The sequence below is a fragment of the Dipteris shenzhenensis genome, chromosome 10, assembly GCF_047967505.1.
Source record: "Dipteris shenzhenensis isolate YYH24624 ecotype China chromosome 10, Dip_SZ_1.0, whole genome shotgun sequence".
Taxonomy (NCBI): domain Eukaryota; kingdom Viridiplantae; phylum Streptophyta; class Polypodiopsida; order Gleicheniales; family Dipteridaceae; genus Dipteris; species Dipteris shenzhenensis.
In genome coordinates, this window is record NC_141605.1 from 19,697,217 (window position 1) to 19,711,105 (window position 13,889).

The window sequence follows — 13,889 nt, forward strand, 5'->3', positions numbered from 1 at the left end:
TGATGGCAATGGCACATAAATGATAAGTGTAGTTGTGAGCTGATAAAAAAGCTTGATGATAGTATGGCACATAAGTGTAGTTGTGTAGATAGAAGCTTGACGGAGATTCTATATCTCAAGATAAGAATGACAATATGGAACATAACTGTAGTTGTGCTGATAAAAGCTTGACGCAGATTCTATATCTCAAGATAAGAATGACAATATGGAACATAACTGTTGTGCTGATAAAAGCTTGATCATAAAAAGTTATGCAAATAAGAGGATCTAGAGTAAGCTAAGGAGGACTTGGACGCCATGTCTGGGCCTCATAGTGATGAAGGTTTCAGGAGCATGTCTGTAGTTTGGCGATAGCTCGAACGCAAATCGTTGTAGAATTGTCACCATTATCACCTTCGCTTCCATCAACGCGAACGTCTGCCCGATGCACCTCCTCGGCCCAATCCCGAATGGCATGAACCCACTCTTCGACGCTCCTTTGCTGAACCTCTCTGGCTTGAACTCGTCCGCATCTTCCCCCCATATCTCTCTCTTCCTCTGCAAATACAAACATGGAATTATGTACCCCGTCCCTGCCGGTAGCCTCCTCTCTCCCAGCTTGAAGCTCCCTTGATTCGATACCGGAACCCGATTTCCATACTCCGGAACCGGTGGATACAGTCGCAGTGACTCGTTCAAAATCATCCCCATCTGCATGTACGTACATCAGCAAAGCACGATCACAAGATGCACCTCGTGAGAACACCCTACGCTAAACTGGGCGCTTTCTCGAGTGGTGATGACTGACAAAACGAATGACATGCAAGAGTTTGTCGAGTTTACTATCTTCAATTTGCTGAGCTGGTCTGCACTCGGTGCTGCGTCCTTGCCGCAGACTTCAAGCACTTCTACCCGGGCTCGTTCTTGCCACTCCCGATCCTGGGCTAGGAGTACCATTGTCCATGCCAGTAGATTAGCAGTTGTTTCATGTCCAGCGAAAAAGAAAGTCTTGCATTCGTCTATGACCTCCTGAGTAGTAAGGCCTACGCTGCTGTTGTTGTCCTTGAGCTCTTGATCCTGTGCAGCTAAAATCAAACCCAAGAGATCGCTCCCATACGATGAGGCTCCGCCATGGGAAACAGACTTCCTACGCGAATCTACGATCTTACGAAGATCATCGTTCACGCTTTTCTCCAGCTTCGCGCACTCACGATTCCAGCCAATGGGAAGAAACCTGTCACATTAATTCGGTTTAAAGCTTCATCAATGTTTTATGAAAGAAAGTGACTAGTAACGGCACGGCTTGTACTGATCATTGGGAGGCAACGGGTACCGGTATCCTGGAATTAGGTTGTTCGGTATGCTAAGTTTTGTTAGGAGTTGGAGAAGCACCGCTTGTCTCTCAAAAACGGACTTTCCTATCTGATAGCTGGCGCCAAACGACGTCCGAGCAAGAATGTCCGCCGTAGCATTTTTAATGTCATGCGCGATTTCAACCTCGGCAGAGGACCCTGCTTGGTCTTTAATCTGGACCTCCCACGATCGAGCCATTTCTATGGCGCTCGTGGACATGTCCGCAACCATTTCCTATTGGCAATACATCAGTAGAACTTAGAACCCAGAGATACGGGCGGTAATTTCGTAGCACGAATTACCTGGGAGACCAGGCAACATTTAAACCTTGCCTTATCCAATTTCTAAATTAAAAAGTGTAACTCAGGAATTGGGAATCGCAGATGGTGAAGAGAACGAGCGTTTCAGTCTAGAGACACGTATTGAAACGTCGACATTAAAACCTTAAGCTTCTCTGGAAAGAATGCGGGACGCAGAATGTTGCGCTGGTTGTGCCAATCTTTCCCATTCGCCAGAAGAAGACCATGGCCCAGCAATCTGTGATAACTCTTGCAGATGAAGTTAGGTAGCTCGAAATGCTTCACATCGGCGGATTGAAGAATTTTGGCATCTTCAAGGTTTCCCACGACGAGGGAGGGCTGAGTACCCAGCCAGTAAACGAATTGATCGACTGCATGGGCAAACAGTGTGGAATCAGGAGATGAGACTCTAAAAGAGCGATCAGGAGAAATGATCGGAAGAGTATGCATGGTTACCTGAGAGCTCGGAGAAGGCCTTGTGGTGGAGGGGGAGCATGCGGGGGAGGAGGAGGTGGTGGTGAGAGGGGGAGGGGAGGTCGGAGAGGAGGGCGAGGGACTCGAGGCGTTTGAGGCGGGCTAAGGAGCCAACGAGGGGAGTGTAGGGGAGGACGGCGAAGCCTTGTTGAAGGAGGGAGCGACGGAGGGAGGCAGGGCGCCAGAGGTAGAAGTGGAGGGAGGAAAGGAGGAGCCAGGAGAAGGGGAGGAGGAGCAAAGAGAGCAGGAGGACGCCATAGCCATAGCCAGCTCCATCGCCATAGCCTCCAAACAAGACAACGCCATCGCCATAGCCAAGCTCGCCCATGATCATCTTCACGTACTCTACGAGACTGATTACAATCAATATTTATAGAACTGTTTAGCCCTCCAATTATCAATATCTTCACAAACAATAATCATAATTTGAGTCTCTAGACGTTAATACCAACTAGCCCATGTGTCTCGTGTGAATTCTCTCCCTCATCGATGGTCAACGTGTCTTGTGTGAATCCTCATTGAGAATGATTCGACTTCTACAAACTTACAAAGCTCCCTCCATGAAATATGTGGGAGGATTTGAGTTTCCATGATGGAATTTGACATAAAGCATTTTGCTTAGAACATCACAAAACTTGGGGTTTCAAATTTTGAAGGTTTTTCTTGAGAATTTTCAAACCTTTTAGCGAAAATATAACTAAATTGCCTAAAATTTTGCAAATCTTACAAAATTGAGCAAATATTTTTTAGGGGTGAAAATGAAAATGTTGCAAGTTCACTTTATATGGTTTGCAGGTTTTCAGTGAACACTCGATGGAACACGCTTATGGAGTCATGGAGGCATAAAGGATTTCTTGTCTTCTTGTCATATTCCAACCACCTTCCAACTTGAATTTTGCTAGGAGATAGAGAGGCCCTCCAAGAGCCAAGGGACTTTAGACAACTTCCCATATAGTAAATGCTACATTATATGGCAAAATTTGCCCACTGTACTAGATGTGGACACATTTTTTTCTCCTTCAATCTAGATAATATGATTTGCTATATACTCAAGCTAGAAAATTGCAATATCATCTAGAAAAAATCCATTCTATCTAGGAAAAAAGTTGACTCTATATAGTAATTGACAATATCTATATAGGAAATAAGAAAGTCTATGTAGCTAATGCATTCTATCTAGCAAAAGAAACAAATTCTATATAGTAATTGTCAATGTCTATATAGGAAGTACATAAAAGAAAAGGAATTCTATATAGTAATTTTCAACATCTATATAGGAAGTACATCACTATCTAGTTAAAGAAGTCATAATTTTCTAGAAGATATGAATGTCTATATAGAAAATTCATTATATCTAGAAAAGAAACGAAGTCTATATAGTAATTGACAATATCTATATATAGGAAGGACATCGGTGTCTAGTAAAGAAGTTGTAATTTTTAAGAAAATATGAACATCTATATAGCAAATTCCTTCTATCTAGCAAAAGAAATGATTTCAATATAGTAATTGACAATGTGTATATAGGAAATACATTAGTTCTAGTAAAAAGGAGTCATTTTCTAGCAAATGTAAACATATATATAGCAAATTATGCTTTTCTATTTAGCAAGGACAATAGCTGAATAGGAAAGTAATTGTACATGTAGAACATATATGTGTGACTATCTATATATTAACAAATAAATAAAGGATTGTAAAAAGTTTACCTTGCGCTACTAAACAATTGTCAATTTCTATATAGCAAGGGGTCAATTTATCTTTATAATACTTTGAACAAGTATCTCTTTTTTGTACTATCAATTGATTTAGTAATGTATAATTTCCATTTAAAACATATATGCTAAACAATTGACAATTTCTATATAGCAAGGGGTCAATTTATCTTTACAATATTTTGAACAAGTACCTTCTTTGTACTATCAATTGATTAAGTAATGTATAATTTCCATTTAAAACATATATGCGTGACTATCTATATATTAATAAATAAAGAAAAGGATTGTAAAAAGTTTAGCAAGGGGTCAATTTATCTTTACAATATTTTGAGCAAGTACCTCTTTTGTACTAAGTAATGTATAATTGCCAATCTTTCAAAACCTTTAAAAAAGAATCGATTCGCATGTATATGCCATGTTTTGTAAATATAGTTGTGCTTGCATTGATTTCCATCACTACTCCATCCAAACTTTCCATGTGATTCATACCCCCCCTTGAATTGGGTCAAAAGTGCATGGGGGAAGGTGAGCTTTTAAATAATAAAATAAAGCATCAAACTCAATAAATTATTAATCAAAGAAATGAAATAATTTCTTACAAGAAAAAATAATGTAAAAATTTAAAGAAGGCCATTTTAGACCTTGCTCTGAGAATTAGTAAAAGGTCAAATAGTAGAACGTATTAATTAATCATGCCCCTAGTGGGACCTATAAATTATTGATATCTAGAGATCCGCTATCAATCATAAAGTATTCCCAAGAACCTAAATAATTGGGGGTATTATGTGAATGTTTAGGTAATGCAGGTGATCCCAAGAATAAAGTAACAAAACTTCTAAACTAGCTCCATAACTTTTTGGGTATGAAATTAATTCCACATAATTGAGTGTATGACTATCATAGCTTATTAATTATTTCCTACAATCAAGTGTAGGAAAAAACATATAAATATATTGACATAATTTCTATTGTTTACAAAGGAATATAACTTGGAAATATTTTCTTACATAGGTTAACAAAGGGGATGCTGAAACAGATGGTTCTTGAAAGCTAATATATATAGATTAAGAAGACCATCAGGATTCTTGGATCCATATTCATGTATATAGCTTGGAATCCTTTTCTTACATAGGTAAATTGTGAAAGGGACAAATTGCAATGCTTGGGAATGTCGATTTGGGCATCTTGTGCTTCACAAACGTAATAATTCTCGGAGCATATGTGTGTTTGTTAGAATTCTATGATAGTTTCCACAGACCTTAATGAGAGTAGGATCCTTGTGCCTGCAAATTTTTATGTGGGTCACATATCATTTTCATAGTTGGGCATGAATATTTCCACATTTCTTACCTTGCATCATGCGTGAGTGCTAAAAAAATGCATCGTTGCATTTGTAGCATATGTAGGTGTATGTGATGGGTATGATACTTTGTATAAGCCTTAGTGAGAGCAAGATGCTTGGACTTGAAAAGCTTGATGTGAAGAGGATATAATTTTCATGGTTGGGAACACATTTTTTTGTGTGTGAGACCTAAAAATATGCATCATTGTGCTTCTAGCATATGTTTGTGTATCAAAAGGCTATGATACTTTGCATAATCTTTAGTGAGCTTGGAATCCTTATGCCTATAGATTTTGATGTGTATTGGATATCATTTGCATGGTTAGGAACACATATTTCCACATTTTTTATCATGCATCGTGCAAGAATGCAAAAATAATGCACTAGTGAGCTTCTAGCAATTGTGCATGTGGCCGATGGATATGATACTTTGCATAGTATTTAATGAGAGTATGATCCTTATGCTTGCAAAGTCTTATGTGGATTAAAAAACATTTTCATGGTTGTAGTGCATATTTCTACATTTCTTACCATGCATCGTGCATGAGTACTTCTAAATATATGCATCATTGCGCTTTGTGCACATTGTGTCCATTGGATATGATACTTTTCATAGGACTTGAAGAGAGTAGGATACTTATCTGTGCAAATTATGATGTGGATTAGATGTCATTGGCATGGTTGGTAATGAATATTTCTACATTTCTTACCATGCATCATGCATGAATGCTAAAATGTGCATCGGTGCACTTTTAGCATATGTGCATGTGTCTAATGTGGTTATGATACTTTGTGCAGGTCTAAATGAGAGTATCATCCTTGTTCTTGAAAACTTTGATGTGGATTAGATATCATTTGCACGGTTGGGCATGCACACTTTCACATTTCTTACCTTGTGTCATACATGACTACTAAAAATATGCATACTTTCACATTTCTTACTTTGTGTCGTGCATGATTGCTAAAAATATGCATCCGTGTGCTTTTAGCACATGTGCATGTGCTGAAAGGCTATGATACTTTGCACAAAATTGAACGAGAGTGGGATACTTTTGACTATAAATTTTGATGTGGATAAGACATCATTTGTATGGTTGCTAATGCATATTTCAACATTTCTTACATGCATAATGCATGAGTGCTAAATATATGTCTGCATCAACGCGCTTTTAGCATATTTGCTTATCCAATGGGTATGATAACATGCATAGGCATTAATGACAGTATTATCATTGTGCTTACAAAGTTCTATATGGATCAGATACCACTGGCATGCTTGGGCACATATATTTTCACATTTGATATCTTGCATTGGAAGTGAATGCAAGAAATATGCATTGGTGTGCATGTGTGTGTTAGAATGCTATGATACTTTCCAAGAGCTTTAATTAGAGTAAGTATGATGTCATTAGGATATTAATTGCATAGTCTGACATGCGTATTTCCTTATTTCTTGCCATGTATCATGCATAAGCCTTACAAGCTGCACTGGTGTGCATCCAGCATATGTGTCTATGTCCAATGGGTTTGATATTCTATAAAACTTTTAACAATAGTAATACCCTTGTGCTCACAAATTTTGATGTGGCTCAAGTATCATTTTGATTATTGAATATTCATATTTCCATATTTCTTAGCATGCATCGTGCATGAATACTTAAAATATTCATCGTTCTATTTTTGGCATATGTTTGTGTGTCCGATGAGTATGATACTTTACAGAGGCCTTAATAATAATAGTATCCTCACGGTTGCAAAACATGATGTTGATCAGATATCATTTGTATGGTCGAGCATGCATATATTTGGGTGTTTTCACAATTCTTACCATGCATCGTGCATGACAAATATGCTTTGGTGTGCTTCCAACATACATGTGTGAGTCTGATGGGTATGACATTTTGCAGAGGTGTTAATGGGAGTAATACACCTATGCTCACAAATTTTGATGTGTAGATCAGGTATCATTTTCACACAAACCACTATCATGAATCCCCACATTTATAATATATAATATTCACATGTAGGCCCCACATTTATAGGTTGCCAAATTTTTGAATGCATCTAGAAGGAGTGATCCTATTTCAGTGAGACACTCACTCACACACATACACAAAGAAAAATAAATAAAAGATATAGCATCAAATCATACTAGCTTTCGAATGCTATCCCAATTATAGATCTATTCTTGAGGAGTGGGCTATAGCTCACATGACTCATTGAGAGGGGTTATCAAAATATATGGATCAGCTCCTTGCATGTAAGCCCCAAAATCAAGATAGCATGGGGGAGTGACACCTATAGCATGGTAGGGGAATATGGAAAGAAAGAGAGGTTGCCATGTAGACAACTCATAGGTTGCCACATGAGCAACATACAAACATCCTTCTTGGTTTTATTTTTCTCCCCCTCAAAGGGCTGAATAGTCCACATGGGACCATGGGGCATTGGGAATTACCTTGGTCCTATAAGGAGGTGGCAACAAACAAGCCCAAATATTGGGTTTTATAACTAATCAAAAATCAAGCAATTAGTGCGGCGAAGAGGGGTATGGAATCCAAGCAAGACCCAGTTTGCTAGTCTTGGTAACCTATGAAAAGACTTGAGAATCAACTAAGACCCTAGCGATGTGACTTGAGGATCCTAAATTTGACTCAACTATCTACAAAGATGTCAATAATGGTGGTCTTGACCTATCCTACAGTATATCTTGTATAGAACTTTGTATATGATAGTACTTTTTTAAATATTAAGTACCATTCATTAGGCCATATCCAATGCACAGTAATTATTCATTTAGTACTATGGAAACCATGATATCCTCTACTATAAACCCCATGCCTCCACTTTAGGAAAATCAAGGAGTATAGCCTTGGAAGTCATTTCTTTACATCAAGCATCTACACAACCAAGCCTCCAATGCATCTTGATGCTCATATGATTGGAGCTGAAGGGGATTTTAACATCAAATCCTAAGATGAGTGCTGGGTATCATTCATGAGGCCATATCCCATGTAAATTTACCATCCATATCTGTACTATGGACCCATTATGTCCAACCTAGCATACAGCTAACTAATCCATGCCTCCACCTCAATGAAATCAAGGGAAAAGCCTTGAATGGTACATGCAGTAGTTTTCTTTTGCCACACACAGGCCTCCAACGGCTTTAAATGCTCATATGATTTGAGCTAAAGGGATTGTGAAATTAAAGTAATTTGTGTTTTTTTTAAAGGTCGTATATGTGTTTAAATGTATGGTTGTTTGTATTATATGATTCTATGTATGTATGTTATCTATCTTTTGCATTGTATACATATATACATATGATTGTTTCTATATATATGATTCCTTTGCATCTCTCATATATATATATATATATATATATGTATACATAGGGTTGTTTCTATACATTAGTGTGATCTTTGTTGCATCAAAGTGAACGAAGAGATTTCGAATATACTAGACATGTATGTGTCCAATGGCCATGAAATTTTGTACTGATCTTTTTTGAGTTAGGCCCATGTGCTTGCAAAGTTTATAAGGGTCCTACATTGTCTATATCCATTGAACATGCACATTTTTTAATTTTCAATCATATATGGAGCATATGCCTAAAAAAGCATATTGGTATGCTTATAAGATTTGTACATCATTTGTATGGTGGGAAGGCATGTGCACTTTTGCATGTTATGCATTTGGGAGGAAAGGAGGGGAAATAAAAAATTTTAAAAATCAAAGCCAACAGCTTTCTCGCTCCCTCCTTGTGCACCCAAACGGGTCTTTTCTTCCCCATTTGCCGCTTCCTATGCATACGGCCAATGATTATGCCCTTTTTTGCATGAAGCAAAAGATCCAGCTATGACCTACTACCTCACTGAATGTCTATCTAATTGCTAAAGTTAAAATATTTACTTGCAAACACAGGCTATGTTTATGCTTGTGCTTCTATGCCTATACTTCTATGTGTGCCTACGCCTATACATTGGTATGATATTCCACTTTGTTAGGTGTTTATGCTTCTTTATTCTATGCTTCCATGGAAATTATGCTTCTATGCCATTGATGAATGCCTATGTTTATGCTTGCCTATGTTTCTACTTTAGTCTATGCTTCTATGCCATTAATGAATGCCTATATTTATGCTTGCCTATGTTTCTATATGCTTCTATGTTTCCTTATACATTTGATACTTATACATTTTTCTATATGCTTCTATGTTTATCTTTCTATATTTCTATAATATGCTTCTACATTGTTATGCTTCTATATTTCTATAATTCTATATGGTTCTATATCTTTATGCTTCTATGCTATTTATGCTTTATGTTTTTATACTTTTATAGTCTTCTATATCTTTATGCTTCTATTTAATGAATGATTTTCCTTCTATATGGCTATGTCCACCTTTATCCACATGGCCAAATCTCTCTAGGCCATGGTAATATCACATAAAAAGAGGTATGTCATCATGATTTGGCCGCACGTCCAAATGTCTCTAGATGTTTATGGCTTAAAGAAAGCTAAGAGATCAAGATTTGGTTGCATTGCAAAATCTCTCATTACAGTATGTCCAAGTGGTAGAATTGGATGCCTAGACAAATCCTTGTAAACCTATGCCTAGCCTCTTATGAGGTTTGGCATCTGCGGATTTTGCAATATGGCCAAATCTCTCTAAACCATGGTAAAAGGAGGTAGTAAATCAAAATGGTCCAAGAGACAAATCCCTCCAGACCTTGGTGCTTTAAAGAAAGCGAAGAGGTTAAGATTTGGCAGCATGGTCAAATATCTCACCAACAATATGTTGTAGTAGTATAGAGATGGACGATTGTTAGCCAAATCCTTACAAACCTGTTCCTGGTCTTTTATGTGTTTGTTTGGACCACATGAAAAGACACATGACATCAAGATTTGATTGTATGGAAAATTTTATCCAGTCCTTGCTGCTTTTAACAAAGCTAAGATAATCAAGGATTCATCCCATGGATAGATCTCTTGCCATGATATACCTCTATGCCGCTTGGACAAATCCTTGCAAACCTATGTCTCAACATGAACTCAACAGAAGGGGAAATTCGGCGATATGTCTTCCATTTACAAATTATATCTTCGAGGGATAGTTTCCTATTAAACAAAAGCCCTGAAGAAAACAATTGAAGAAAAAACTCCAATGGAAGTGTAAGGGAAATGGTCAAGAATAATATAAGTACACTGCTGACTCACAACTTGTCGAAACGAATTAAAGACGTAGCCAAAGGCATGGGCTCTGCTAAGGAAAATAGGTTCAACTTGTTCACAGATGCCTACAAAGCCATGTCTCAATAGATCGACAGTGGGGGGTAGTGTGTTCAGTAAGTACTACATTGAGACTAATTGTCCATCTTGTCATGGAACCTTAGAGGGTGTTGCGATAGGATTAAGCAAAGAGGATTCTTAATTGTTTTGAGATGGACAAGTCCCTAGATATTTATGCTTTAGGAGTTAACATGTGGTGCAAACGATAGTCTTTGGTTTGCCTATGATCATATAGGTTACTTGCATATGTTAGCTATCCTCACTATGGCAAAGGTGATTCGGTGATTCTGATGCCAAAGGCATTAAATTCCAAAGATATTTTAAGGGATAATGAAGGCTAGTTTATTGTGGTAGTAGCTTTTATAGAAGGGTTCGAGTTCAAGATAGCCAATGTTTATGCCCTCAACAATTTGCAGAATAGGGGAGGGTGTTGGAGATCCCTAACACAAACTTGGTAGGAAATCATTGGGTGGTAGGAGGTGACTTGAACTTCACAGAGGAGGCTAAGACTAGAGATCCCACATGTTGGTCTTGCCTACAGGAATTGAGGGTGCTACCTAGGATGAGTTATGTTTAAAGCATGGTCTACTAAATTGTATGAAGCTAGATGCAGATGGTTTGAGTGGATTTACCTAGAGCAATCAACGGAAGGAAGCTGAATTTTAAGCAAGAAGGCTTGATAAATTTCATGTCTTAGCTGACAGATGGTGGATGAGAAGCCCGATGAGTGGCAAATGCTTAGCTCTAACTAGTCTATCAAAACATGACTAGTGATTTGGAGTCTTCGCATTCCTAAGAAGCAAGGGATCAATGGACATATGCTCTAAATTCATTAAAACACTTTTGAATTTAGCCACATTTTGTGACATGATCAAGTGAGAGATCAATGGACATAGCCTTTAAATTCAGCAAAACAATTTTGAATTCAAAAAAGTTTTGTGACGTAGGGAGCAAGACTGTATAGAAACCCTCCAAAGGTGGAACACCAAAATCCACCACAATCTAATCAAAACCAAGGACATTGATAGGCAATGTAGGGCAAGCAGATAAGGACTAAGGGAATTCTTAATAGGAGTCATCAAGTCTTTGTGGACAACTATGACTGGTGCATCAAAGGATATGGTCTTGTCAACCCTCCTAGTTGAAATAGAATGGGAATGGGAGGAACCTAAGTTGGCCCAAATTAAAAGCAATTAGATATGGCTAGAAGTTGGGGATTTCCCATCCAAATCTTTCTTCCAATATGTGAAACATAAATAGCAAAGGAAACCATTGAGATAGGCCTTAACTCCCAAGGCAACATTATCACATAATTTTGGTATATGGCAAAAATCTTCAAACTTGAACTTTGTTCAGTAGAGTAAGCAAGCTCGCAATGCAAGTGCAGGGTGGATGAAAAGTGTGGCCAAAGTACTAGAGGGACTTAAGGGCAAGGACTCCATATACTAGAGGTCAGCGGTGGCCAAGCCATTTAGGAGGATGTCATGTTAGAAGGTTCCTTGAATGCTTTGAAAGATGACTAGCCCTTGGAACTAGATGGGTTTAATGTAGAGTTCTTTTGTGCCTTTTGGGATGTAATGGGCTAGGACTAAATGCTTATGGCCGTGTTATGTGGTCAAGAAAGGTGACTATTGAAGGATGTCAGCATCAAAAACTACTGGAAGTTTGGAGACCGGCATCCAATAACCATGTTAAATACCTCCTATAAGGTCATCTCCAAGGCACTAGTAATTCACATTCATGAGGTATGCTCAGTAGTAGTAAGCAAGGAACAAAAAGGCTTTGTAAAGGGGTAGGGACATTAAATTCAAAACAATTCAAACATCTCAACCACCTTGGACCATGCCACTTCCACAAGACAACGAGTGATGGTGTTTAGATTCAACTTGGGCATAGTCTACCAGTTTATCAGGTGGGACTTTCTGAATCATTTTTTGAGAAGCTTGGTTTTGTTCCCAGGTTCACCAAGATGGTAGCATGCCTTTTTGGAAATTCCTCAACAATGTCAACAATCATCTAGCTTAATGGAGTAGTAGAAGGATGGTTTGAGTTAAGGAATTTTGTAAGGCAAGGGTGCTAGGAGGATAAAGGGGGTCTATTTACCATCGGCAATCATAAGCTATCCAATTACTTTGTGATGATATTATGTCATTCTTCCAAGAAGACTGTGAGAGTGTGTTGCAACTTGTTGATGTGCTGAAAGAGTTTTGCAAGTGCCAAGGTTTCTAGTTCCAAGTGTAGCTGGCAGAAGACTTTTGCATTGACTAGGGACTCCCTCCATACTAGGTTGGGAACCTACGAGGAACCTACAAGTGCAATTAATTTGCAAAGGTGAGGCAAAGGTGAGGTGGTGTGCTTTTGCTACCTCTTTGTGCCATTAGGTCTCACCTAACCATTAGACAATGGTTCAAAGAAAAGTTTAGAGCCAAGTTTTGGGCCTGGCATGGAGTCTAGTTGGGGTGGAATGCATGCCTCTTGGTCCTACTATATATATTGGTAGCTTCCATGACATACATGTAGCTTCAATATGGCACTTTGGGAAGGCCTCCTTTTGGCTGAAGAGGGGTCAAAATAAGAATGCACTATGTGCCATGGGAGGCATTGAAGGCTCCAAAGTTGTAAGGGGTTCTTAGCCTACCCGACATTTGTTTATACAATGGTTCATTGTTAAGTAAGTGCCTAACTAAACTCTTTGATGACAAGACTATGTCATTTGATGTGGTGAAATCATTCATCTCAAAAGGATAAAGAAAAATGGTGGATCTTGGTCAGATCTTTCCTAGTATGACCATTTATTCTCAAATTTTCTCCTTTGTATTAGGGCTCAAGCCTGATTTTAGGGTTAGTGTCAACATGGAAGTTACATTGCATTGCGCATAGCCTAGATTGGGTGGAAACGACTATGGGGTGACGCTACCTATAGAAAGGGATATGGTGGAGTAGATACCTAGATAGAGTGGTGTTTCTTTTGCTATGCATGACTTGGTCTGATTTAGGAGTCTATATAAGAAAGGTGTCAGTGGATGGGCTGATATGTAGAATCCCCAAGTCACAAATAGGATTCTTGTTCAGCTAGCTATGTGACCATTTTGTTTTAAGCAATGAAGAGTCTGAACTACTCATGGAGCCTGGGAAAATTTGGCCTTAAAAATTTATATACTAGATTAGTGTATCTCTAATTAAAAAAATAGGAAAAATACTTGCTTTAACAACTTTTGGATGGCAAGGATAACGTCATCTGGATGATTGTCTGAGCACCAAAGCTTGGAGGTCACAAAAACTTCCTCACATTGGATGAAGCCTGCGGTAATGGCTTTAGCTAGAGTAGCACCAATGGGTGTTTTGCTTTGGTAAAGGCTTGTGGTCTCGAAGTGGTGAGAGACAAAAGCAAAAGAGGCCACCTGATTTAAACTCAGTCTCTTGTTTTGG

General features: G+C 38.3%; 1 protein-coding gene across 1 annotated transcript; it reads right to left on the reverse strand.

The window, feature by feature from the left end:
- Positions 1 to 267: 267 nt before the first annotated feature.
- On the reverse strand, positions 268 to 2,433 carry LOC147897524 (cytokinin hydroxylase-like). The gene is made up of 5 exons (XM_087380039.1): positions 2,088 to 2,433; positions 1,776 to 2,002; positions 1,313 to 1,566; positions 823 to 1,213; positions 268 to 690 (listed from the first exon to the last, which is right to left on the reverse strand). Exons 1-5 carry the CDS (start codon positions 2,431 to 2,433, stop codon positions 268 to 270), a joined length of 1,641 nt encoding a protein of 546 aa, XP_087236165.1.
- Positions 2,434 to 13,889: the final 11,456 nt, after the last annotated feature.

What these genes read in the sequence shown, in the direction of transcription:
- LOC147897524 (XM_087380039.1), bottom strand. Translation starts at nt 2,433, where the DNA reads ATGGGCGAGCTTGGCTATGGCGATGGCGTTGTCTTGTTTGGAGGCTAT. An exon ending in GGCCTTCTCCGAGCTCTCAG is followed by an intron (nt 2,003 to 2,087) that starts GTAACCATGCAT and finishes TTGCCCATGCAG; the next exon opens with TCGATCAATTCGTTTACTGG. An exon ending in AACCTAATTCCAGGATACCG is followed by an intron (nt 1,214 to 1,312) that starts GTACCCGTTGCC and finishes TTAATGTGACAG; the next exon opens with GTTTCTTCCCATTGGCTGGA.